The sequence below is a fragment of the Phycodurus eques genome, chromosome 1, assembly GCF_024500275.1.
Source record: "Phycodurus eques isolate BA_2022a chromosome 1, UOR_Pequ_1.1, whole genome shotgun sequence".
NCBI classification, from domain to species: domain Eukaryota; kingdom Metazoa; phylum Chordata; class Actinopteri; order Syngnathiformes; family Syngnathidae; genus Phycodurus; species Phycodurus eques.
Window position 1 is genome coordinate 24,579,869 of NC_084525.1, and position 27,453 is coordinate 24,607,321.

At 42.9% G+C, this 27,453-nt stretch overlaps 1 protein-coding gene across 1 annotated transcript in view; it reads left to right on the plus strand.

Moving 5' to 3' along the window:
* Window positions 1-2,042: 2,042 nt before the first annotated feature.
* kcnd1 (potassium voltage-gated channel, Shal-related subfamily, member 1) overlaps window positions 2,043-27,453 on the plus strand; it is a 40,185-nt gene continuing 14,774 nt past the window's right edge. Inside the window, exons 1-4 of the mRNA XM_061684591.1 lie at window positions 2,043-2,237; window positions 8,430-9,099; window positions 23,534-23,779; window positions 26,293-27,005. Coding sequence (XP_061540575.1) covers window positions 8,944-9,099; window positions 23,534-23,779; window positions 26,293-27,005 — 1,115 coding nt within the window. The 5' untranslated portion in view covers window positions 2,043-2,237; window positions 8,430-8,943. The remainder of the gene's footprint in view (window positions 2,238-8,429; window positions 9,100-23,533; window positions 23,780-26,292; window positions 27,006-27,453) is intronic.

The window sequence follows — 27,453 nt, forward strand, 5'->3', positions numbered from 1 at the left end:
ATACAGGTAAAAAAAAAAAAAAAAAAAAAAAAGAAGAAGAGGAAAAATGCTGTCATCCTCACCTTAGATGTCAAAAGGTTTTTTTGTCTGACAGTGTTTTTTTTCTATGGGAGGCTGTCCAAATGGCCCTTTGAATATTTAAGGTTTCTCAACCGTTTTCTAGACTGTTGTGTCTAGAATCTCGTGGACCTAGATTCTAGTTGACCATAGATTTGAAAGATTTGTCATAGAATTGGGAGACCCTTTTGTTCTCATCAACACGCAAAACCGAGGGCTAAGGGGTAGAATTGGGATTGGCCCTTAGACTCTTCTAGGCCTGACTCTAGAGTGCCTTCATCATCTTGTCGGCAGTGATGGTCTTCCACTTCCTCTGCCCGCCGCCGTCTGTGCATCCTCCAGAGGAAAAAAACTCATAAAAGTGGCAACGCCTGCCTTAATGTAAACATGGCCTTTTATTATTTTGATTCTTTTATTGTTTGCCTTTTCCCAATAGCATTCATGACAGTTTTTCTCTTCAGCACAGGCTACCTTAGCTTATCCATGTTGTCTTTTCTTATTTTTAGCAAGCCAGTTTGAATTTGTACAAGTCAGTTTGAGTCTTTAAGGAGTCAGTGTGAGCCTCTCTGAGTTAGAGAAAAAAGATATCGGACTATGACTAATGCAAGTCATTGAGTGTGGATCTTTACAAGTCAGTGAATGTGAGTAAGTTTAAGTACATACTAGTACTTGAGTCTGTACGAGTCAGTGTGAGTCTTGGAGAGTCGGTTTCAGTTTACACATGTCAATGTGTAGGTTTCCACATGACAATTTTGGTCTGGTACTCAAAGGAGCACCAGAGGTTGTTATTGGTGTTCATTTTTTTTCCCCCAACTCACCGACCTCATAGGTGAACTTAAAGACTGACATCACATCTGGGCAAAGTACGGTCCGTAGGCCGCATCCGTCCCATCCAGTCTCTGACAGGCTCTCGTGGCATTTATGAAGTCAAAGTAAAACGTAAGTTATGCACTGCTTTTATTTTGGTGTGCACAACGGAGGGAAGAGGGGAATTTGCCCTGCCCTACATAAGAACGACTAATATTAGTGGTTTGTGCTCATAATGTCAGCACACTTTAAAACAATTATGAACACTGCAGAGATGTTGTCTGCGAATGTTAATTAAATAGTGATGTAATGTTAATACAGTATGTGTAGATTATTTTAGTGTTCTTATAATTTGTGTTTTGTAATTTGTATTCCCTAATCATAACAAAATATACCGTAGCTACACAAGGAGTTTATTTAACATTTAATAATACAATTAATTGCTTCATAAAAAGACTTTAAATTCTTATTCAACACAATTAAAATTAGCATTATTTATTCATTATTTTGGTGTTTCAGTCGATACAAGTCAGTTTCGTTCCTTAACAAGTCAGTTTGAGTCTTGAAGAGTCGGTTTCTTCAGGTCGTCAAGGAGTCAACGGGACCATGTGCCCCGCCCCCCACCTCCCCTGGCACACTGCCCCCTAGTGGACAAGTGGCAGAGTGTTCGTGCGGTAACTTTCAACCATGAAACTTTGATGATGAGAGTGCAACGTCGGCAAAACAACAGCTGACCAGCGCGCCCTGGCATTCATTATTAAGTTTGCATGTGCACGTTTGCTCAAAGGTTTGATTCCGTGAAATATGTGAACTATTGCACCACCAACACATGATGACACCACCGTGATGAGGACGACGACGATAGAGGTCAACATGGCAGCTACAAGTGATCATAAGTGATGACCTCCTAAGCGTGTGTGTGCATGTGAGTGTGTGTGCGTGCATGTACGTGTGTTTGTCAGTGTGTGTGTGTGTGTTCTCGTGTATTTATGTTTGTGTGTGAGAGTGTTTGTGCATGTGTGTGTATGTTGAGGTAAAGCGGAAGTGAGAAACAAGAACTAGAAAGAGAGGGAGAGAAGCAGGAGGGTCGAGCGAGCCTATGGAGGTGGAGCTTGTGTGTGTGTGTATCTTTGTGTGTCTATGTGTGTGTGTGTGGGGGGGGGGGGGGGGGGAGAGGATGACAGCAGATGTGCTTGTTGCCGTGGCGGCAGAGCACAACAGCTCAAGAACGTAAAAGAATACTCGTCCATTTTCATCTTTTCTTCATCACTCCCCCTCCTCTTTTCATCCGGAAACTTCTTCTTCCTCATCATATTCATCAGCCTCCTCCTCTTCCTCGTCTTCCTGGTGTTAGAGCATCAGAAGCAGCAGAGGTAAGTAGGATGAGATGTGCTCCACATTCAGTGATGCCCAGAATAGAATGGGATGGGATAGAATAAAATAGAAGTTGAGTGGAAGCTGCAGGGGGCCGACAAACAACCTCATAGACGCGAAGGGAAGTGAATAGAACACAACACGTGCTTGTGTGTGACATAATCCAGTTGTATAAATTAGTGATGAACTTTGGCATATCTGCATTGTTTGTTAGTTTGCACACACATACAAACACACACACACGTGTTATTAATATGAATATTTCACAAACACTCACACACACTTGCCTCTGCAGTTTCCACTAAGCTGAAAATGACATTTTTTGAGCACGAAAAGTTCATTGAGTCGTATCGTTTTGCCCTCGAGTCACGTTAAGTCAATACTTTCGAGACGAGTCGTATATTCCTCTGACTCAGTCCGGGAAGAACAGAGTCCAAAGTCATTTTGTTAGTGCGAATCTGTGCGCCTCAAGGAATCAGTCTATGTGAGTCAGTGTGAGTCTTTTAAGATTCAGTTTGAGTCTATACAAGTAAATGTGAGTCTGTACGAGTCAAGTGTGAGTCTTTACAAGTCAGTGAATGTGAGTCTGCATTCGTCGGTTTGAGTCCATATGGGTCAGTTTGAGTCTTGAGACTCACACTATAAGTTAGTTTGAATCTTTATGAGTCTGTTTCACTCCATACAGATGAATGAAAGTCTATACGAGTCAGTATTAGGCCCACTTCACACCAAGGGATGCGGTTGAACATGACTGAATGGTCGTGCAGTGTGCGGACTTTTGGAACAAATTTTTTATGAGTGGCCGACCGTCGGGAATTAGTTTTGCTGCGATTCGAAATTTGAATCATGTCGTAACGTCGCAGTTATAATGGCCTATCAAAAGTGCCGTGTTGTATCACATGAGCTTTCACAACAAAAATTTAAATTATGGATACGAAGCAAGATCCAGTCAGTCTCTGCCACATCATAGCAATACAGTACACACAATATATATCAGGGGTGGAACGTTTTTTGCAAACTGTCCCAACGGTTTGGTTCGATTGTTTCATTTCGGTGTGCGTGTGTCCCGTTAGTACTTTTTTCTCATTTACTATTGAGACGAAGTGTACAGTAGCACTAATGCTACCCAAGATGGCGGTGCTCACGGTTGCAGCGCTGCGCTGACTCGAGGAGTCAACTAGGCAGGACGCATTTGTGTCATGCCCTTCCAGTGTTGCAGGAGCCAATCATCTTGCAGCAGGGGAAGTCTTCTAGTACTTGAGTGGGATTGATAATCACGCTGCAGCGGCATATATATATATATATATATATATATATATATATATATACACACATATATAGTGGTTACGGAAGGTTTTCAGACCCCCTTAAAATTTTCACTCTTTGTTATATTGCAGCCATTTGTTAAAATCATTTAAGTTATTTTTTTTCCTCATTAATGTACACACAGCACCCCATCTTGACAGAAAAAAAAAACGAATTGTTGAAAGTTTTGCTGATTTATTAAAAAAAACAAAACTTAAATATCACACAGCCATAGGTATTCAGGCCCTTTGCTGTGACACAATATATTTAACTCGGGTGCTGTCCATTTTTTCTGATCATCCTTAAAATGGTTCTACACCTTCATTGGAGTCCAGCTGTGTTTGATTATACTGATTGGACTTGATTAAGAAAGCCACACACCTGTCTATATTAGCTCTATACAGTTCACAGTTCATGTCAGAACAAATTTGCGACGATCAGAGCCCGTCCTAGAGCTGGCCGTGCAGCCAAACTGAGCAATTGGGGGAGAAGAGCCTTGGTGAAAGAGGTAAAGAAGAACCCAAAGATCACTGTGGCTGAGCTCCAGAGATGCAGTCGGGAGATGGGAGAAAGTTCTAGAAAGTCAACCATCACTGCAGCACTCCGCCAATCGGGGCTTTATGGCAGAGTGGCCCGACGGAAGCCTCTCCTCAGTGCAAGATGCATGAAAGCCCGCATGGACTTTGCTAAAAAAAAAAACACTTGAAAGGCTCCAAGATGGTGAGAAATAAGAATCTCTGGTCTGATGAGACCAAGATAGAAATTGTTAGCCTTAATTTTAAGTGGCATGTGTGGAGAAAACCAGGCACTGCTCATCACCTGTCCAATACAGTCCCGACAGTGAAGCATGGTGGTGGCAACATCATGCTGTGGGGGTGTTTTTCCGCTGCAGGGACAGAACGACTGGTTGCAATCGAAGGAAAGACGAATGCGGCCAAGTACAGGGATATCCTGGACGAAAACCTTCTCCAGAGTCCTCAGAACCTCAGACTGGGCCGAAGATTCACCTTCAAAAAAGACAATGACCCAAAGCACACAGCTAAAATACTTAAGAAGTGGCTTCAGAACAACTCAGGGACTCTTCTTGAATGGCCCAGCCAGCCTGACTTAAACCCAATTGAGCATCTCTGGAAAGACTTGAAAATGGCTGCCCGCCAATGTTCACCATCCAACCTGACAGAACTGGAGAGGATCTGCAGGGAGGAATGGCAGAGGATCCCCAAATCCAGGTGTGAAAAACTTGTTGCATCATTCCCCAAAAGACTCATGGCTGTATTAGCTCAAACGTGTGCTTCTACTAAATACTGAGCAAAGGGTCTGAATACGCATGCCTGTGTGATATATCAGTTTTTCTTTTTTTAATAAATCTGCCATAATTTCAACAATTATTTTTTTTTCTGTCAATATGGGGTGCTGTGTGTACATTAATGAGGAAAAAAATGAACTTAATTGATTTGAGCAAATGGCTGCAATATAACAAAGAGTGAAAAATTTAAGGGGGTCTGAATACTCTCCGTACCCACTGTGTGTGTGTGTCAGTGTGTGTGTATGCATGTGTGTATATATCCATCCATCCATTTTCTGAGCCGCTTCTCCTCACTAGGGTCGCGGGCGTGCTGGAGCCCATCCCAGCCATCATCGGGCAGGAGGCGGGGTATGCCCCGAACTGGTTGCCAGCCAATCGCAGGGCACATAGAAACAAACAACCATTCGCACTCACAATCATGCCTACAGGCAATTTAGAGTCTCCAATTAATGCTGTGTATATATATATATATATATATATTCTTCTTCTTTTCCTTTCGGCTTGTCCCGTTAGGGGTCGCCACACCGCGTCATCCTTTTCCATGTATGTATGTATGTATATATATATGTATATATATATATATATATATATATACAAACATTTTTAGCAAACTTCATGCAGGCTTTCATGTGTCTTGCATTGAGGAGAGGCTTCCGTCGGGCCACTCTGCCATAAAGCCCCGACTGTTGGAGGGCTGCAGTGATGGTGGACTTTCTAGCAAGAACGGGAAAAAATTCCACTTACAAAACTTCAATAATTAAGGCTTCTTTATACTCGCACGGGCGGTGAACGCACTGACGTCACTGCGGCTATCCTGCGCACAGTTTACCTTTATCCTCGAGCACAACCCACGCGCGCAGTTTTGAAAATATACTGCAGTTCTCCTCCAAGTCGGGAGTGTCGCTACGGCAGGTATTGGCTAGGACACCACAGAGTGGAGTTTCCTCTGCATTTTATGGCCAATTTCGGTAGCCGTTTTTACTTTCCTTTCCGGAACAAGGAGCAAAGCAACCACAATGGCGACCGTGGAACCCTTGTCTGCTAGAACAAATGGACCTAGATGACCAGATGATTTGTTTAATTATGCTGCAAAATTGATCAAGAGGGCGGCAGCGTAGATGCCATGCAGAACCAAGGGGAACTCTGAATACGTCATCACAGCATGTGACTAAAACGGACCAATTACGAGAGATGATCTCCATGGCATCCTACGCGCAACAACAATTTTTGTTGTGTGTGCGTCAAGTGACGCATAGGGGCCGCGCGGGCCAATGCGTTGGTCACGTGATGCAATGCGGGCGCGGGAGTATAAAGAGGTATAAAGTCCCAAACGCTTATTGAGTGTTGTTAAAAGGAAAGGGGATTTAACAAAGTGGAAAACATTTTGCAGGCATCAATTCAAAATGAAAGATTATTAGCAAAAAAACAATAGTTTGTCAGTTTAAACATTAAATGTCTTTGTTGTGTATTCAATTACATATAGGTTGAAAATGATTTGCAAATCATTGTTTGGTTTTTATTTACGTTTTACACAATTTCCACAACTTCATTGGAATTGGGGTTTGTATACTGTGTTTTACAATAATACCCAAGTATAATTATAATTTAATATGTACCTGTGCAGTGTGTTGGTAGGTCTGCAAGGGTCAATTGCCAAGTGCGTGGGTGTGAGTGGCCGACTGTGATTTATTCATGAGTTTTCGTTCGGCTGCATCACTTGGTGTGCGGCGGGCCTTAGTCGCTGTGAGTCAGCGAGTATGCATCTATACGAGTCAGTGTGAGCCTATGGGAGTCAGTGTGAGTCTATTGGAGTCCATTTTGACGAGTCAGTTTGAGTCTTTAAGAGTCTTTCTTAAAGTTGTCAGTATATGTGTCAGTGTTAGTTAATGTGAGTCACTGAGTAAAAGTCAGCAAGTGCGAGTCTATTGGAGTCATACTGGGTCTTTATAGGTCAGACTCTATCTTTGAGAATAAGTGTGCCTCTTTTTGTCTTAGTTTGAGTCTGTACAGGTCAATGTGAGTCTTTTAAAGTCAGTATGAGTCTATACAACTCAGTTTCAGTCTATCCAAGTCAATGTGATTCTATACAAGTCAGATGAATCTATACGAGTCCGTTTTGACAAGTCATGTGAGACTTTGACAGTCTGACTAGTCACGGTGACTCAAAATGAGTCAGTTTGTGTCTATACAAGTCAGTGTGAATCTGTATGACGAATTGCTCTATTTCTTCGGTTTGTGTGACGCTTTAGGCGTCAGTGTGAATTGATGTGAGTCAGTGAGTGTGAGTCTATACGGGTTGGTGTGGGTCTTTATCAGTCAGTATGGATCCTTGCTCGTCAGTGGGTACGAATCAGGGTGAGTTCTTTTGAGTTAGTTTGAGTCTATACAAGTCGATGTGAATCAATGCAAGTCAGAGTATATACGAGTCAGCATTTCTACAGGCTTATGTATACACGTTTCTGTCTTCCACATGCTTCAGTCTTCTTCAGTCTACATGATTCTGTTTTCTTCAGGTCTTTGTTTTCTACAGGCATCAGTCTTCATGCATCAGTCTATGTGTTTCTGTTTTCTACATACAGTATTTCAGTCCTCTACATGTTTCAGTCTATATACGTCTTCTGCATGCTTCAGTTTACATGCTCCAGTCTTTTAAATGCTTGTCTTCATGCTCCTGTATACAGTACGATTGTCTTCAGCATGCTTCAGTCTACATGTTTCTGTCATCTGCATGTGTTTCAGTCTTCTTCATGCTTCAGTCTTCTCCATGTGTCTGTCTCAATGCTTCAGTCTACATACTGTACCTCAGTCTATTACATGCGTCACTATATGCACATGCTTCTGTCTTCATGCTTCTATCTACACCTGCTTCTGTCTTCTACATGCGTGTGTCTCCATGCTTGTTTTCTTCATGCCTTGTCTACCTGTTTCAGTCTTGTACATGCTTCAGTCTCCAGGTTTCTTTCTGCTTCTGTCTACATGCTTGTCTTCATGCTCCTGCGCACGTTTCTTGTACATCAGTCTTGTACATGCTTCAATCCACGTTTCAATCTTCTACATGGTTCAGTCCACGTTTCAGTCTTCTCCGTGATTTGTTTATTTTCTTCTACATGCTTATATTTTCATGCTCCTGTTTACATGCTTTTGTCTTGCACATGCTTCTGTATACATGGCTCAGTGTTCTACATGCTCCTGTCCTCTACTTGCTTCTGTCTTCCTGCTTCAATGTTTGTGGTACTGTTGGACTGAGGTTAGGGTTTCAACGATCTCGCCCAACACCCCCGCAAACACATGCACGCACACACACACACACACACACACACACACACACAAGTCAAAAGTGTGCTCATGAATTATGAATCAAACTTTCAGCCTGACTGGACTCTTCTGACTAGCTGCTCTCACATGCGCACCCTCACACACACACACGCACACACACACACACACACACACACACACACACAGAGTCAGTAATCAGATTACTGTAGATTTTTTGAGAGCCTTCCTCTTGAGGCCTGCGTCCTCTTCTTCCATGTCTCTGCTCCTTCTCACTTTATCCCTTTTTTTTCCCACCATCTGACAGAACAACCAAACATGGACGTCGAGCTGCTGCTGCTCAGCCAATGAGAACGGGGAACAGCAACAGGAAGTTAGGACGAGCGAGGAAGAGGGCGGCGGCGGTGGCGTGGAGCTGCCTACGAAGCCGAGAAACACTTAGAAGAGGAGGAGGAGATTGTGTTGAGCTTGCAACTTTAGCAGCATCATCACAATTTTATAAGACTGCGGCGTGGCAACACAGACACACACACATTCATTGGGATCTGAACAGCAACAAAGTTCTTCTTCTTCTTCTTCACCCCGAGTGTCATCTCCATTTCCTGCAATTTGTTTTCATGACGTGACGCACACCAGTGATTGGACCCCCTCCCTCCATCTCTCCATACCTCCATCCCTCCCTCCATCCATCCATCCATCCATCCATCCCTCCCTCCCTGTGCCCCTCCCCGTCATCAACATGTCAAGCCGCTGCCATGCTAAGAAGTCAGGACAGGGTCAGTGACGCACCCACTACCTAGTCCGAGTGGGTTTGAAGCAAGATGGCGGCCGGCGTGGCAACATGGCTGCCATTCGCGCGGGCGGCGGCCGTGGGATGGCTGCCGCTAGCCAAGAAGACCATGCCCAAACCTCCTGTGGACAACTCGTCCAGATCAGACGAAATCCTCTATGTCAATGTCAGCGGGGTCCGCTTTCAGGTAAGGGGCTCAAAACATAGTCCTACCCCTAAAATGAACTCTAAACATTAAGCTAACATTAAACCCTGACCGTTAAGTCTGAAACCTACCTCTCAATCCCAAAGACAACCCTAACCTACCCCTAACCCGATATCTCATCCTAACCCCTAACTATAAAACTACCCTGAAACCTAACACCAAAGCAAAATAGTACTCATCACTATTATATACAGTATCACTGTCAGTCCTATTATACTTCCCACTTTGCACTTATTGTACAAATATTACAAATACTGTCTCTCTGTTTTTTTTTTTTTTTTTGTTCATTATTGATTTGCGAAATAAAACAGGGCGGCATGGTGACAGAGATGGTTAGTGCAGGGGTGAGCAAACTACGGCCCGCGGGCCACATCCGGCCCGTGGATCATTTCAATCCAGTCCGCCAAAGATTGGTACAGAATCGCCCAAATCATAAATAAAATAATGACTACATTCATTTGACCGTGTCCTCTAATGCCAAGTGGTTCCACCAGGTTGTTCTGTAATGCCCAGTGGTTCCACCAGGTAGCGCAGTAGGTACAGTGATACATTGACTTGACTTTGGCTGTTCTGTTTTTACTCTGCTACTGCTCTGAAGCCTTGTTCAACCATGAGTGGGCCAATGGAAAGAAAAGGTGACAGTGAGTGCCGAGTGTTTAATATAGAATGGACTTCAGTGAAAAAGTATTTAGTATACTTTTTCACTGAAGTCCGGTCAAAGGCCGTATGTCGAATTTGTTAAGAAACCATTGCGATTTTAGAGGAATTTAACATCGGCCGTCAATCAACGCAGGAACTGATGGCTATGGCTCAGCGGTTAAAATCAAGCTTGCGCGCTCAGCAAAACACCTTCATCTGACAAACTGCCATCCAAGATTCAGACACACAAGACCCTGAAACAGCGCCAGGGTAGCTGCAGATGGAACTGATTAATCTCCAATGTGATACTGTTTTAAAAGAGAAGTTCAACTCTCAAACTGGATGAGTTTTATGCTTCATTAAGCGTAGATAAATTTCCAAAAATCCGGAAGATGGTACAGAGGATGCTGGTGGTGTTTGGCTCTACACGTGTGTGAACAGACTTTTAGTGTGATGAACACTAATAAAACATCATACAGATCTGAGTGATGAACACCTCAGATGTGTTCTGAGAATTGCCACAACAAAACTAACACCAGACTTTGATGCACTGGTAAAAAAGGTGATCAACAAAACAACACTATTCCCATTAAAAGTAAATCTAAGTATTAACACTACAATGCCTTTTTTGTTTGTTTATTTATTTTTTATATGTAAGCATCTGGTCCTGCTTTTGCCCGCCTGTCAAATTTTAAAAATGTGGCCCCTGAGCCAAAAAGTTTGCCCACCCCTGGGTTAGCACATCTGACTCACAGTTCTGAGTACTGTGTGGAGTTTGCACGTTCTCCCCGTGCTTGCGTGGGTTTTCTCCGGGCATTCCGGTTTCCTCCCACATCCCAAAAACATGCATGGTATGTTAATTGAAGACTCTAAATTGCCCGTAGGTTTGAATGTGAGTGCGAATGGTTGTTTGTTTCTATGTGTCCTGCGATTGGCTGGCTACCAGTTCAGGGTGTACCCCGCCTCTGGCCCGAAGATACTTGGGATAGGCTCCAGCATGCCTGCGACACTAATGAGGATAAATGGTACAGAAAATGGATGAAAATGAAACAGAATAACAGGATAACAAGACAAAGACAAATAATTGTGCAGGAGAGGAAAAGAAGCCCAAGGGCTTATATGAAACGCTCCCCTTAAAAATAAAATCAGTCCAATAGGCCATTTAGATGGAAAGTAAAAACAAAATAAATGAATAAATAAAATGTATAAACAATTTATGAGTAAGAAAACAAAATGACAATGATTTATATGATTTTGATTAAGAATTTTGTCACTTAGTATGATTATTTTTATTGACTGGACAGAAGATACCTCATCAAACCAGACCTGAACTTTTTGTAGGTGGATTCAAGGTCAAAAGATGTGTCTAGAGTTTGTGACCACAGAATTTGATGAAGATAGATTTATAGCTGGACGTACGACAACACGTTAATTATTACTCCAAAACCTGTATGTACCGTTCACCTCTTAATGAGTAGTGATGAATATCAGATGATAACAGAAATAATTTTTGAAACGTGCCTGGAACGTCCTTTTTGTGATCAATGTATTTAAACATGAACAGATGTGTTTGTACCATGTTAATACACGAAATTGATAAAAGTTTAAATTTGCTGAAAAAAGGTGTAGATGGCGCTTGATTGATTGAGTTAGAAATCTTTCTGAATCTCTCTGAATTAAAAGTATCTGTTTAAGGCGACATCATTATGAAGCAGCCTCAACAATGTTACAGTCTGTCAAATTTGGATACATTAAGTTGTAGTTTCATGTCATGAGACGGGATCGATTAATCTATTTGAAAAACTCTCCTGATAATACCGGAAGACTTCATGATTGTTTTGCATACATGCTCAAAATGGTTATCCCAGGACAGGCACATGCACAGACATTTTCAGTTTCAAGCCAAAAAGAAGGCACCTATCGCCCCAAAACTTGAGAACAGTGTCGGCGCCAGAGTGCATCCGATGGGAGGACATTTGGTTGGTGTGTATGGGAGGGGGCACATTTTACTGCTCAAAATACACGTGCGATATGCATGTGCAGCAAACTGTTGTTTGTTTCTCACTAGGCTAAGTATGAGAGCAGTCAGCTCACTAATCATCAGATTTGTGTGTACGCTACTTTGACAGGAGGTGATGTGACTATGGGCAAATGATCAACATACTTTTTCTTATTTTTATTTTGTTTTGATTCTTTATTCTTTATTTCACTGTCAGTGACTGAAATAAATCGAATCATACTGAGATTATACAGTATATAAAGTTAGAAACTGTTATCAATATCAATATACAGACTGTCATGTACCTCAATTTAAGACCTACCTTTCAGTTCAAATTAGAAATGAAATTTGGGTAGTTAAAGATAATGATAATGCCTGGGAGTTTAGATCAGGGGATGTCACCGATCTTTGTTTACTGTGGGCCTGAGAAGCCCTTTGATACAAATAAACTAAACGTGATAATGGATCTATTATTATTTCAATAAAATCAAATAGACAGCTTTTCCTATTTATTAATCATTATTTTGTACGCTGCTCTATATCATAGACTATATAGAGCAATATAGCTTACAAAAGTCCTAAAATGTTTAAGTGCAAATGCTTGCATTAAAATAGCTCCTTGAGTACGTGACTTTTGGCCAGGGTCCTGCAACGATAAAATATTGTCATCCATTCATCCATCTATTTTCTGTACCGCTTTATCCTCACAAGGGTCGCAGGCATGCTGGAGCCTATCCCAAAATATTGTCATTCTACTTCAAAATGTTTTATGGTCACACTTTTTTTTATTCTGGCTTCCACATCAACATAATTACATTTTAAATGAAATGAGACTGGTGAATTTGTTTAATTTGCAAAACTGTCTTTAAATTCTCTGCTTGTTTGTCTTTCTGTCTGCTGCAACGTCCTGTATATTCAACAACACGACAACATGACACTTTACCAGCAAACAGTAAACAGCAAGACAATTTGAAATCACAAATTTCAGTGGTACAAAACCTTGTACAGTATATGTTTCATGAAAGACGCAACATAAGATAAATAAGCATTATGCTAGCATAGATGCCTGATGAGTGTTGTCTGACACGCATTGGCTTGCTGAAATAAGCAGGGACGTCCCTAAAAAAGACGTTGCTTGGATGGCAGCATATGTGCTCCAAAACTACCTTTCAGCATGAATAGTGCCTTCACACATGCACAAGTTACCCATGCCATGGGCACTAACACACCCCCATACCATCACAGATGCTGGTTTTTTAACTTTGCACTGATAACAATCCGGATGGTCTGATGATTGTCAGACCACAACACGCTTTTCCACTTTGCGTCAGTCCATCTCAGATGAGTTTGGGCCCAGAGAACCCGAAGAAGGCGTTTCTGGGTGTTGTTGATATATGGCTATCTTTTGTCATGGTAGTTTTTTAACTTGGATCTGAAGATGTAGTGATGAACTCTGTTAACTGACAATGGTTTTTTGAAGTGTTCCTGAGCGCAAGTGGTAATATCCTTCACATAATGATACCGGTTTTTAATGCAGTGCCGCCTGAAGCATTGAAGGTCATGGGCATCCACTGTTGGTTTTCTGCCTTGCAGTTTACATACAGAGATTTCTCCAGATTAATGGAATCTTTTATAGATATTATGGGCCGTAGATGATAAAATCACAAAATTCCTTGAAATTGTACATTGAGAAACATTCTTGAAATGGCGTACTATTTGCTCACGCAGTTGTTCATAAAGTGGTGTACCTCACCCCATCCTTGCTTGTGAACGCATGAGCCTTTTGGGTACGCTCCTTTTATACCCAATCACTTATTTCCAACTAGCCCGTTCACCCGTGGAATATTCCAAACAGGTGTTTTTTATGAGCATTCCTCAAATTTCCCAGTCTTTTGTTTCCCTTGTCCCAGCTTTTTGGGAAAGTGTTGCAGGCATCATATTCAAAAAGAGAGATTTTTTTTTAAAACCAATAACAGTCCTCAGTTTGAACATTAAATATCTTGTATTTGTAGTGTAAACGATTGAATATAAGTTTAAAAGGATTTTCAAATCATTGTGTTCTGTATTTATTTACATTTTACACAACATCTTAACTTTATTGGAATTGGGGTTTGTGTGTTTGGGGTTTTCAAGGACTTTTAAGAAATCGGTCGATAGTTATTAAAAACACTGGGGGTTCCCTCTTTAAAGACAGGTAAGACTTTAATCTCCGCAAAGACATGAGTTTGAGATTTGTTAATGAGTGAAAGTATTTCCTTTAGTATTTTAGCCCTTGATTTCATTGTAACCCGCTGCTGACTTTTTAAGGTTCTCAATTAAGTCAGTTACTTCATTATTTCAATGGTTCAAAGTTTTGCAGAGTGGGGAAAAGACTCTGTCTTGCTGTCTGTCTATCATCTGTCTGCAGTGGAGGAAATAATTATTTGATCCCTCAGTGATTTTGTAAGTTCATATCAGCGGTCTATAGACATCAGCGGTGTATAATTTTACTGTTATATTCATCCTAGCAATGAGAGCCAGAATACTGTATCTAAAAGAAAAAACTGAAAATCACAATTTAAAAAAAAAAAGTTTTAAAATGTACCGCTATTTGCATTTCATTGCGTGAAATAAGTATTTGATCCCCTACCAACAATAAAAAATTCTGGCTCCCACAGACTAGCCTTCTCACTTTAAGAAAGTACACCTAATCGAAACTCGTTAGCTGTATGAAAGACACCTCTCTCAACTTGTTACTTATATAAAGACACCTGTCCACAGAATCAATCAATTAGACACAACCTTTCCATCATTGGTAAGACCAAATAACGTCCTAATTGACTGCCACTCTCCCTCGGGAATGGTTAGGCATCAGCCCAGAACTACATGGGAGGACCATTGTTCAAGGTCCAATATTTTACCAAACCAACTTTTTCTGGTATTTGGGAGTTATATTGGCTCACTATGGTGCCTCAGTCAACATGTGAAATATTAATTAAAATCATCCACACATTCCACACATTCCTCAGTTCCAGACATTTTTCTGCTGAGAGGCCTGAAATCAGGACATTCGAATTTCTCAAGCTGATCTACAACCCCAATTCCAATGAAGTTGGGGCGTTGTGTTAAACAGAAATAAAAACAGAATACAATGATTTACAAATCATGTTCAACCTATATTTAATTGAATACACTACAAAGACAAGATATTTAATGTTCAAACTGATAAACTTGATTGTTTTTAGCAAATAATCATTAACTTAGAATTTTATGGCTGCAACACGTTCCAAAAAAGCTGGGACGGGTGGCAAAAAAAGACTGAGAAAGTTGAAACACCTGTTTGAAACATCCCACACGTGAACAGGCTAATTGGGAACAGGTGGGTGCCATGATTGGGTATAAAAGGAGCTTCCCTGAATTGCTCAGTCACTCACAAGCAAAGATGGGGCGAGGTTCACCTCTTTGTGAACAAGTGCGTGAGAAAATAGTTGAACAGTTTAAGGACAATGATCCTCAACGTTACAATTGCAAGGAATTTAGGGATTTCATCATCTACAGTCCATAATATAATCAAAAGGTTCAGAGAATCTGGAGAAATCACTGCATGTAAGCGGCAAGGCCGAAAACCAACATTGAATGCCCGTGACCTTCGATGCCTCAGGCGGCACTGCATCAAAAACCGACATCAATGTGTAAAGGATATCCCCACATGGGCTCAGGAACACTTCAGAAAACCGATGTCAGTAAATACAGTTCGGCGCTAAATCCGTAAGTGCAATTGGAAATTTTCTATGCAAAACAAAAGCCATTTATCAACAACACCCAGAAAGCTGCCGGCTTCTCTGGGCCCGAGCTCATCTACAATGGACTGATGCAAAGTGGAAAAGTGTTCTGTGGTCCAACGAGTCCACATTCCAAATTGTTTTTGGAAATTGTGGACGTTGTGTCCTGCGCGCCAAAGAGGAAAAGAACCATCCGGACTGTTATGGACGCAAAGTTCAAAAGCCAGCATCTGTGATGGTATGGGGCTGTGTTAGTACCAATGGCATGGGTAACTTACACATCTGTGAAGGCACCATTAATGCTGAAAGGTACATACAGGTTTTGGAGTAACATATGCTGCCATCCAAGCAACGTCCATGCCTCATGGACGCCCCTGCTTATTTCAGCAAGACAATGCCAAACCACATTCTGCACGTGTTACAACAGTGTGGCTTCGTACTAAAAGAGTGCGGCTACTAGACTGGCCTGCCTGCAGTCCAGACCAGTCTTCCATTGAAAATGTGTGCCGCATTATGAAGTGTAAAATACGACAACGGAGACCCTGGACTGTTGAACAGCTGAAGCTGTACATCAAGCAAGAATGGAAAATAATTCCACCGACAAAGCTTCAACAATGAGTGTCCTCAGTTCCCAAACATTTATTGAATGTTGTTAAAAGAAAACGTGATGTAACACAATGGTAAACATGACTCTGTTCCAGCTTCTTTGGAACGTATTGCAGCCATAAAATTCTAAGGTAATGATTATTTGCTAAAACAATAAAGTTGATCAGTTTGAACATTAAATATCTTGTCTTTGTAGTGTATTCAATTGAATATAGGTTGAACAGGATTTGCAAATCATTGTATTCTGTTTTTATTCATCTTTGACACAACGTCCCAACTTCATTGGAATTGGGGTTGTTCGTTCTCTCCGCTCTCCTCTACGCTCCTGAGCCAGCGCTGTGAACAACGCGTGTGCTCTCACTAGTAGTGAGGGTTGGGCCTTCTACATGGAGGCAACCAATCAGACAAAAGGGGGCGGTGTTAGCCAAATATGTAAAGCGGATGCAAAACTGGGTCAAAAGCAATTAGCTGTCAGAGGGGCCTTTTCTGGACACTTGTATGACAAACCCAAGGTGTTTTTTAAAATGAAATTGACCCTTTTAAGTCCATGTGAAAGACTTACTCTATGGAGGTCTAAATAGGCAAAATATGGGACCTTTAATGATCTCAAGGCAGCTGGGACCACAGTCACCAAGAAAACCAGTGGTAAAACATTACGCCGTAATGGATTAAAATCCTGCAGGTCCCCCTGCTCAAGAAGGCACATGTACAGGCCCGTCTGAAGGTTTCCAGTGAACACCTGAATGATACAGAGAATGATTGGGAGAAGATGATGTGGTCAGATGAGACAAAATCGAGCTATTTAAAATCATGTTTGGATGAAGAGGAATTCAGACTATAACCCCAAGAACACCATCCCCACCATCAAGCATGGTGGTGGAAGCATTATGCTTTGGGGGTGTATCTCTGCAAAGGGGAGAGGTCAACTTCACCGCATCATGGGAAATATGGATAGAGTCTTGTACCGTGAAATGCTGGGTGACAATCGCCTTCCCTCAGCCAGAAAACTTAAAATAATGGGTCGTGGATGGGGCTTCCAACACGACGATGACTCAAAGCAAACAGCCAAGGAAATTAAAGAGTGGCTAAAGAAGAAGCACATTAAGGTCATGGAGTGTCCTAGCCAGTCTCCACACCTAAATCCCCTAAAACAAAATCTGTGGAGGGATCTGAAGCTTCGAGTTGCAAAGGCAAAGCCTCGAAACATTTAAGGATTTGGAGAGGAGTGGTCCAAAATTCCTCCCGAGATGTGCGCAAACCTGGTGATCAACTACAAATACAAGAAACGTCTGACCTCTGCACTGGCAACCAAGGGGTTCTCCACCAAGTAGCAGATAATGTTTTGTTAGGGGTCAAATATTTACTATATTTCCCTCTATGAATTGCAAAATAATTTGAAATGTTTTTAATGTGATTTTCTAGATTTTCATTTTGATATTCTGTCTCTCTCTGTTAAAATCCACGTACCATTAAAATTATAAACCTCTCATGTCGTTGTCAATGAGTAAAATTACAAAATCAGTGAGGAATCAAATAATTATTTCCTCCACTGTATCTGTCATCTGTCTGCTGTGTTGGGAAAGTTCATTTTCTGTGGAAACTAGTTCAAAGTTCAGTTCACCGCTCCAAAAATGAATTAGTTCAGTTCATAGTTAATATTTCAAAATTTTGAACTAAGTTTACCATTCCAAAAATGAACAAGTTTATAGTTCTTTTTTCTCATATGGTGCTGACGGGCTATTCCCCTGAAAATACTGGCATTACATTTTTTCCATTTTTGCCACCCATTCAGTCCACACTAGTAGCCAGATGCAGCTTTCACCCGACAATCTCAAAAACATGAGGAAAAACGTGTTGCTTGAATGGTCTTTTTTAAAATGAGGAATTAAAAAAGTTTTTTAATGTGCTAACAAAAACACGCAACACCGTATGACAGGAACGATGGTTAAAGGACATTGATAACTGCATTCCTTGCAGCTCTGGTTGACTATATGAACAAAATATTTTATAAATTTTTTTATATTACAAAAAATAAATTCCATATCATGACAGTGTGATTGTACAGTTTTAACCAAACCATTCTGATACAAATAATAATTTTTCTAGTAGGCCTATTCAATTTTTACAATTATGTACTGTGTTAAAAAAAATGCAGCCCTATGGGGGCCACAAGCCAGTGCAAACTGTAGGCCGGTCCCAAGCCCGGATAAATGCAGAGGGTTGTGTCAGGAAGGGCATCCGGCTTAAAACTTTTCCAAACAAATATGAGCGTTCATCTAAAGAATTCCATACCATAATGGCCGTGGTCCGGGTTAACAACGTGCACCACCGGCGCCATTAACCTGCAGGGCGCCGATGAAAATTCAGCTACTGTGGGTCGAAGACGAAGGAGAGATGGAAAGCGAGTTCTTAGGCAGAAAGAAAAGAGAGAAAGCACAGAACCTACAAATGAATGTGGGGACTTTGAATGTTGGGACTATGACAGGAAAATCTCGGGAGTTGGTTGACATGATGATAAGGAGAAAGGTTGATATATTGTGTGTCCAGGAGACCAGGTTGAAAGGCAGTAAGGCTAGAAGTTTAGGGGTAGGGTTTAAATTATTTTACCATGGTGTAGATATGAAGAGAAATGGAGTCGGGGTTATTCTAAATGAAGAGTTAGCGAAGAATGTCTTTGAGATGAAAAGAGTATCAGATCGAGTGATGAGGCTGAAACTTGAAATTGAGTGTGTTATGTATAATGTGATTAGTGGCTATGCCCCACAGGTAGGATGTGACCTAGAGGTGAAAGAGAAATTCTGGAAGAAGCTAGATGAAGTAGTTCTGAGCATCCCAGACACAGAAAGAGTTGTGATTGCTGCAGATTGTAATGGACATGTTGGTGAAGGAAACAGGGGTGATGAAGAAGTAATGGGTAAGTATGTCATCCAGGAAATAAACTTGGAAGGACAGATGGTCGTAGACTTTGCAAAAAAGATGGAAATGGCTGAAGTGAACACTTTTTTTTCCCAGGAGAGATATGAACATAAAGTGACCTACAAGAGTGGAGGTAGAAGCACACCTGTGGATTACATTTTGTGAAGAAGATGTAATCTGAAGGAGGTTACTGACTGTTAGGTAGTGGTAGCGGAGAGTGTGGGTAGACAGCATAGGATGCTGGTGTGTAAGATGACTCTGGTGGTGGGGAGGAATATTAAGAAGACAAAGGCAGAGCAGAGAACAGTGTGGTGGAAGCTGAGAAAGGAAGAGTGTCGTGTGGCTTTTCGAGAAGAGGTGAGACAGGCTCTCGGTGGACAGGAGGAGCTTCCAGAAGACTGGACCACTACAGCCAACGTGATCAGAGAGACAGGCTGGAAAGTACTTGGTGTATCTTCTGACAGGAAAGGGGAGAAGGAGACTTGGTGGTGGAACCTCAAAGTTCAGGAAATCATACGAGGAAAGTGGTTAGCTAAGAAGAAGTGGGACATTGAGAGGACCGAGTAGAGGAGAAAGGAATACATTGAGATACGACGTAGGGCAAAGCTAGATGTGGCAAAGGCCAGAGAGAGGCATATGAGGACATGTACACCAGGTTGGACACTAAATAAGGAGACAAGGATCTATACAGGTTGGCCCGACAGAGGGATAGAGATGGGAAGGATGTGCAGCAGGTTAGGCTGATTAAGGCTTGAGATACAAATGTGTTGACTGGTGCCAGTAGTGTGCTGGATAGATGGAAAGAATACTTTGAGGAGTTGATGAATGAGGAAAATGAGAACGAAGGAAGAGTAGAAGAGGCAAGTGTGGTGGACCAGGAAGTGGCAATGATTAGTAAGGGGGGAGTTAGAAAGGCATTAAAGAGGATGAAAAATAGAAAGGCAGTTGGTCCTGATGACATACCTGTGGAGGTATGGAAGCATCTAGGAGAGGTGGCTCTGGAGTTTTTTACCATCTTGTTCAACAGAATTCTAGTGGGTGAGAAGATGCCTGAGGAATGGATAAAAATTGTGCATGTTCCCATTTTTAAGAAGGGTGATGTGCAGAGCTGTGGGAACTGTAGAGGAATAAAGTTGATGAGCCACACAATGACGTTATGGGAAAGAGTAGTGAAGGCTAGACTCAGGACAGATGTGGGTATTTGTGAGCAACAGTATGGTTTCATGCCTAGAAAGAGTAGCACAGATGCATTTTTTGCCTTGAGGATGTTGATGGAAAAGTACAGAGAAGGTCAGAAGGAGCTTCATTGTTTCTTTGTGGATCTAGAGAGAGCCTATGACAGAGTGGTACTGCATGCGGAAGTCTGGAATGGCAGAGAAGTATGTTAGAATAGTACAGGAAACTTAAAAGCAGAACATTAATGAGGTGTGCTGTTGGTGTGACAGAAGAATTTAAGGTGGAGGTGGAACTGCATCAGGGCTCAGCCCTGAGCCCCTTCCTGTTTTTCAGTGGTGATGGATAGGCTGACAGATGAGGTTAGACTGGAATCCCCGTGGACCATGATGTTTGCAGATGACATTGTGATCTACAGTGAAAGCAGGGAACAGGTGGAGGAACAGTTAGAAAGGTGGAGGCATGCACTGGAAAGGAGAGGAATGAAGATTAGCCCAAGTAAAACAGAATATAGCAGACTTCAATGGTTTTGACACGTCCAGAGGAGAGATAGTGAGTATATTGGTAGCAGGATGATGAGGATGGAGCTGCCAGGCAAGGGAGCTTGCCTGGCCACCAAAGAGACCAACCAAAGAGAAGGTTGATGGATGTCGTGAGGGAAGACATGACTGCAGTTCGTGTTATAGAGGAGGATGCAGGAGATAGGCTTACATGGAAAAGGATGACACGCTGTGGCGACCCCTAACAGGACAAGCCGAAAGGAAAAGTACATTATCATCCATCCATTATCTGAGCCGCTTATCCTCACAAGGGTCGCGGGAGCGTTGGAGCCTATCCCAGCTATCATCGGGCAGGAGGCGGGATACACCCTGAACTGGTTGCCAGCCAAGCGCAAAAGAATATTATATGTATTATTATTATTATTATTATATGTATTACAAAAGAACCATTGAAGAACACATTCACTCACATTCACGCAGTGTCCCTGAATGAACCTCGCATTCTCACTCAGCTGCCATGAGCCTCCCATGAATGGCGGCCGTGGCCGCACTGAATCGGCTGCCAAATACGTATGAAGGCTCGTATATAATGTGTTCAGACGGGTTTGTCCTGGAAGTCCCTAACAAAACCTAGCACTCTTGAATGAAAATGAACTTTCGTTTGAAAACCATTCTTTGACGTCAGAATGCGCGCGTTCAGTTCACGGTCACACAAAATATGAACTAGTTCATGAACTTTAGTTCGTAGCTATTAATGAGGACACGCGAAACGACTGCCTGCCTCCATTTACTGTATCTCTCTTCAGAATTTGACGAACTAATGGATGTCGCAACAGATTAGACTTGGGGGGAAGGGGGAGAGCCATGGCATTATTGAAGGGACAAACATCAGGTGTACACAACAACGTGTTTTGCTTAAACTAATGTATTCAAATATAGAAATACTAATGCATATGTTAAAACGTAGGTGTAAAATAACAGACTGATTTAAAACAAATGAATAGTGTTGGGAATTTGCTAATTACTCTACAGTATAACAGGGCATGAAAAGAAATGTCTGGCTGGACTATTGCTCAATACTACAGTGCATTTAAATTCAGGTAGACTTCATACAAATGATTCCTACTTTTGCGCTCTACTGAGCATAGTTTTTCTAGAGAGGGAAAATGAGAAATGTGTGCTGGTTTCGACCTTATGTGCACATAATCCTGTTTATTTTAACATCGCAATACATATCGCAGGGTTAAAGATAATTATTTTTTTCCAATATCGTGCAGTCCTACTATGTCTTCTTTTTTTCCCCCTTTTTTTTTAGCCTGTCCTGTTCATCTGCACGGCCTTGCAGAATAGTGGACCTGTATGCCTTTTGTGCTGGAACAGTATTGCTGTGCAACAAGGGAGTTTGAAATACTCCCTCTGCTTATTTTAAAACGTTTTAATTTCTGATGTTTATTGAAAAGGATGTCGGCCAGAAAAGGGTTTAAGGGGTCAGAAAGGAGGGACGGAGTGGACAAGGGGAATAGGGGTGCGAACCACAGCAGAACAATAGCACAAGTAACATTACAACAGTCAAATTGTGTTCTTATTTGTGGATGGGGGTGGGGTGGAGGGGGTCGGGCATCCATTGAGGACATGCAATAACTAACCAAGAGAACAAGATGAGAGTGGACAGAAAAGGGCAGGACATGACAGAATGTGGGAAATGAGCAAGTCAGTGCTACTGAGGAGCGGTGCGGTTTTTAGTGTCTAAACACCTGTAAGAACCTGTGAGTTGATATGTTAGTATAACCTGTGTTATTATAAGTGGTCCTAGCACAAGCACTTAAAGCATATAGCGTGTCTAGTGAACTTATTAGTGAATGAACACCATATCACATGCATGTTAGTTAACCGGTGTACGGCGTTGCTGAGCCGGCACATTGAGGAAGGGTGGGCCCGGGTGGGCCCGGCCCCCTCCACCCGCAAGGGGGGGGGGCAAGCCAGTGATCCTGTTCAGCGGGGTACCCAACGCCACCCACTCCCCAGGACACAGGGCGGCCCCCAGCCCAACCGAAGCGCCGCGGACCAGTTTCAAAGTGAGGGGTGTGGGCACCCCATCCACCGATCAGAGGATAGGGGCCCCAGCCACCAACAGGACCCCATGCAGGAGCTAGCCGCCACCCGAAAACAGTCATAGCCCGCCAAAAGCGAGCCCATGTTAAGCACCCGTCGTGAGCAAGGATGGGCGACGGGGCCAAGAGAGGGGAGAGGAAGGCGAACACCCATCTCTCCACGGCCCAACAACCCAAAGCCCCAGGCATCAACCAAGAGAAATGTGAATACCCACCACCCACCCAATTAATATGGTTACCAGGTCCCTGACTGGCAACCCCTCCCTGTACCGTGATTGTGTGTGGTGGGGTGTCGTTGATTAAAATTGGGGAGACTGGTAGGGGTGAAGCGAGACGGGCACAGGGCAATGATGACTCGTAACCGTCAACCCAACCCAGGCCAACCAGCTCCCCAAAGGATGTGCAAATGAATGTGGTGCATTAAAAATCTGTGGGGGAGGAAAGCCATGGCGGGCCAGAGACCAGGCCGGAATGCCGGAACACCTAGCCGAGTGTCCTCCCCAGCCCGACACTGCCCTCCCCCCTCAGATGGGGATACGATGCATTAATACTGGAGGACTGACAGAGAAGAGAAGGGGGGGTGACCAGACCGGAAACTAGTCTGTCTGTCTAAAGGTTGCCCCCCTGCAACCTCTAACCTTAACCACATCAACCCCACTCGTGACGTAAACCTCTGCGTTTGTTTGTTTGTTTGTTTGTTTGTTTGTTTAGACATGGAAGAATACGCTGGACCGCTATCCCGACACGCTGCTAGGCTCCTCGGAAAAGGAGTTCTTCTACAACGATGACACTCAGGAGTATTTCTTCGACAGGGACCCCGAAATGTTCCGCCACATCCTCAACTTCTACCGCACCGGGAAGCTGCACTACCCACGACACGAGTGCATCCAGGCCTTCGATGAGGAGTTGGCCTTCTATGGCATCGTGCCCGAAATCATCGGAGACTGCTGCATGGAGGTACCAACCCCTTCCACCTCCCAAAACCCCAAATGTCTCTCTCGTAACTTAAGTCTGAGAAAGGACACTTGTGAGGTCACAGGGTGGTTTCCTCATTGCGGTGAGTGACAGAGCATATTGTATGTATTCCTTTGTTCGACTGTATCCAAGTCAGCAAAAACAGGTTGTTGTCCTTTGTAGTGAATCGTGGGGTGCATCTCAAGTCCCTTAAATACAACGTTCCTAGCTCCTCACGCCTCAAAACTTTAAATGTGACCCAGAACTTGTTATCACACCGCCATATTAAGGAGCGTCTCGAGTGTCTTAAACGCCCATCAAGGAGCGAGGAGCGAGCATTGAGGAGCCTCCAGGAGCTAGCTTATATTGAGAGACATCTGATGTATCCTCCGCGGAAGTGCGTTAGGTCCTCGATGGTGACATTTCAAAATGGCCAGGTGGATAGTGAATGGGGCAGAACTTCAAATTAAATACAGTAGTTAATCTTCTGTTTTCGTCATCCATTATTTTAGTTTGAATATACATATTTTGCTGAGAGTCTGTTGTATTTGTGATAGTATTTAATTACTTAATTACACTAGCTCAGAGTTATGATACACCTAACCAACCACATATTTCTAAGGTTTGTGTAGTAATTAGGTGAAATTCATCTGGGCACATAAAGAAAATAAAAACCTTCTATTGCGTCTACTTTTTTGCATTCAACTTAATACATATTAACACATAACATATATTTGCGAGGCGCCACGGTGGACGACTGGTTAGAGCGTCTGCCTCACAGTTCCGAGGACCGGGGTCAATCCCCGGCCCCGCCTGTGTGGAGTTTGCATGTTCTCCCTGTGCCTGCGTGGGGTTTTTCCGGGCACACCGGCTTCCTCTCACATGCCAAAAACATGCATGCAGGTTAATCGAGGACTCTAAATTGGCTGTAGGTGTGAATGTGAGTGCGAATGGTTGTTTGTTTCTATGTGCCCTGCGATTGGCCGGCAACCAGTTCAGGGTGTACCCCGCCTCCTACCCGATGGTAGCTGGGACCCTAGTGAGGAGAAACGGCTCAGAAAACGGATTGATGGATGGATATATTTGCGAGTCGCTCCAAAAACACGCTTTACACGTGTGGGGGCGGGAGGGGGGACAGAACGGGGATTGACCAATCACGATCATCTTTGCATCTACAAAGTTGTAATGTGTTGATTTTTGAACAGAGTTGATTATCCATCCCTTTTCTGAACCACTTATATTTGACTTTAATGTAATCACGCTTAATATATAAAGCATTAAGTGGACATTTGTGGCGGTAGTAATAATTTAGCCATGCAGACTTTTCATTTTTGACACGTCAATGAAGTGACGTCATCTTTAGTAGACGTCTCCATGAAATGACGTCATCGATGCACGCTTGTCTTATTTCCCCCAAACATTCCTAACTCCCTCTGCATCGCTCCTCTGTCAATATTATCTCTCCTCGATGGAATTTATGGTGGGAGAAGCTAGCATGTAAACAGAGGACCTAGGACCGAAGAAGTTCCAAATGTAGAAATGAAATGCACCCATAGTGTGTAGTCATTGTTTGTAGGGAATCCTAGTGTGTGTCACCTGCTTTGTCGCCATCTTGTGGCATCTCGATGCCAAGGAACTATGTTGAAGTGACTTGAGACCCTTTATTTCAATAAAAGTAGCCATTTGCTGCCATTTTGTGGCATCTTGGTGCCAAGGAACTTCCGGTTTGTTGAAGTAAGTTGAGGAGCCTCATTTAGACAGAAGTAGTGGTTTTTCGTTATCTTGTGTCATTGTGGTGCCTCGGAACTATGGTGAAGTGAGTTTAGGAGTTTCATTTTAGACAAAAGTAAAGCTTTGCCACCATCTTGCTTCCAAGGAACTCGGTTGAAGTGAATAATTTATATAAAAGTCATACTTTGCTGTCGTGTGACATCTCGGTGCTCAGGAACTAAGTTGAACTAAGTTGAGAAATTCATTTAGACAAAATTAGTGCTTTGTCATCATCTTGTGTCATTTTATTGCTGAAGTGAGTTCAGAGCTTCATTTTAGACAAAAGTAGTGCTTTGCCGCATCTTCTGGCATCATCTTGCAAGGAGCTACTGTATGTTAAAGTGAGTTGAATTTTTCGCTTGATTTGTTTCTTAAATATCATCATGGTACGTTTTTTTTTAAATAGGACTTTATTCTCATAAGATACAATATAAAATACATTATTTGTTGTGTTAAAGTTGAAAAATTTTCCTAACATTACATTACATAAAAACATGAATTTGTTGTATGATTACAACTTTTTTTTTCTCAAAAACAATTTTTTTTTTTCAATTTTGTGGCGTCTTGGTACCAAGGAACTATGCTGAAGTGAGTCGCGGAGTTTAATTTTAGACAAAAGTAGTGCTTTGCTGGGATCTTGTAGCATCTTTAGGCAATTCTAAACTTTTTTAGCTGCGGCGCCAGTTACTTTTTCGCCACACTGTAGTGTGTAAGTCGTTGCTAATGTTCCCTGGTTTGCTCCTAAGGAATACCGAGACCGGAAAAAGGAGAACCAGGAGCGTCTGGCCGAGGACACGGAAGCTAACGAAGCTATGGATGCGCCCCTGCCCCCGCACAGCAGCCCCAGAGAGCGTCTGTGGCGAGCCTTCGAGAACCCACATACGTCCACTATGGCGCTGGTCTTCTACTACGTGACGGGATTCTTCATCGCTGTGTCGGTCATTGCCAACGTGGTGGAAACAGTCCCTTGCCGACCCCCCAAGGGGAGCGTCAAGGAGCTCCCGTGCGGCGAGAAGTACCAGCTGGCATTCTTCTGCATGGATACGGCATGTGTACTCATCTTCACCTTTGAGTATCTGATGCGTCTGTTCGCCGCGCCCAGTCGCTGCAAGTTCATGCGTTCAGTCATGTCGGTCATCGACGTGGTGGCCATCATGCCCTACTACATTGGCCTGGTAATGCCAGAGAACGAGGACGTGAGCGGCGCCTTTGTCACGCTGAGGGTATTCCGTGTCTTCCGGATCTTCAAGTTCTCGCGCCACTCGCAGGGTCTGAGGATTTTGGGCTACACACTCAAGAGCTGTGCCTCGGAGCTGGGCTTCCTGCTCTTCTCCCTCACCATGGCCATCATCATCTTCGCCACCGTCATGTTTTACGCCGAGAAGGGGACCAAGGGCTCCACCTTCACCTCCATCCCGGCCTCCTTCTGGTACACCATCGTCACCATGACGACACTGGGGTGAGTCATCCCTCCCTGCCTCCCTACCTTGTCAGCTTGCGTGTCGCCATAGCAACCACGCACGTTTTGGCCTTGTGTTTGTGCATCCTGCCGAGTATGCCTCCCACGCCACGCTGCTCGAGCGTAGCGACCAATCTTCATCCTGCCACCACCCACACATATGCAGAGTATATGCGTATGTAACAATGGTCATGGTGTCTTAACCAGTGTGTTGTCACGGATAGACAAACACCACACGTGGGTAGTAAATCGCTACATTTACTCAAGTAGCATTTTGGATAAATTGTACTTGTCAAAAGTAGTTTTAATACTGCATACGTTTTCCTTTTACTTGAGTATTTATGTTAAGAAGAAATGGTACTTTTACTCTGTTACAATAATGTAAATGCCGCTCGCTACTTTTATTTATCAACTATTTCGTGGCGCGACCTATCTGTTTTGACTACGA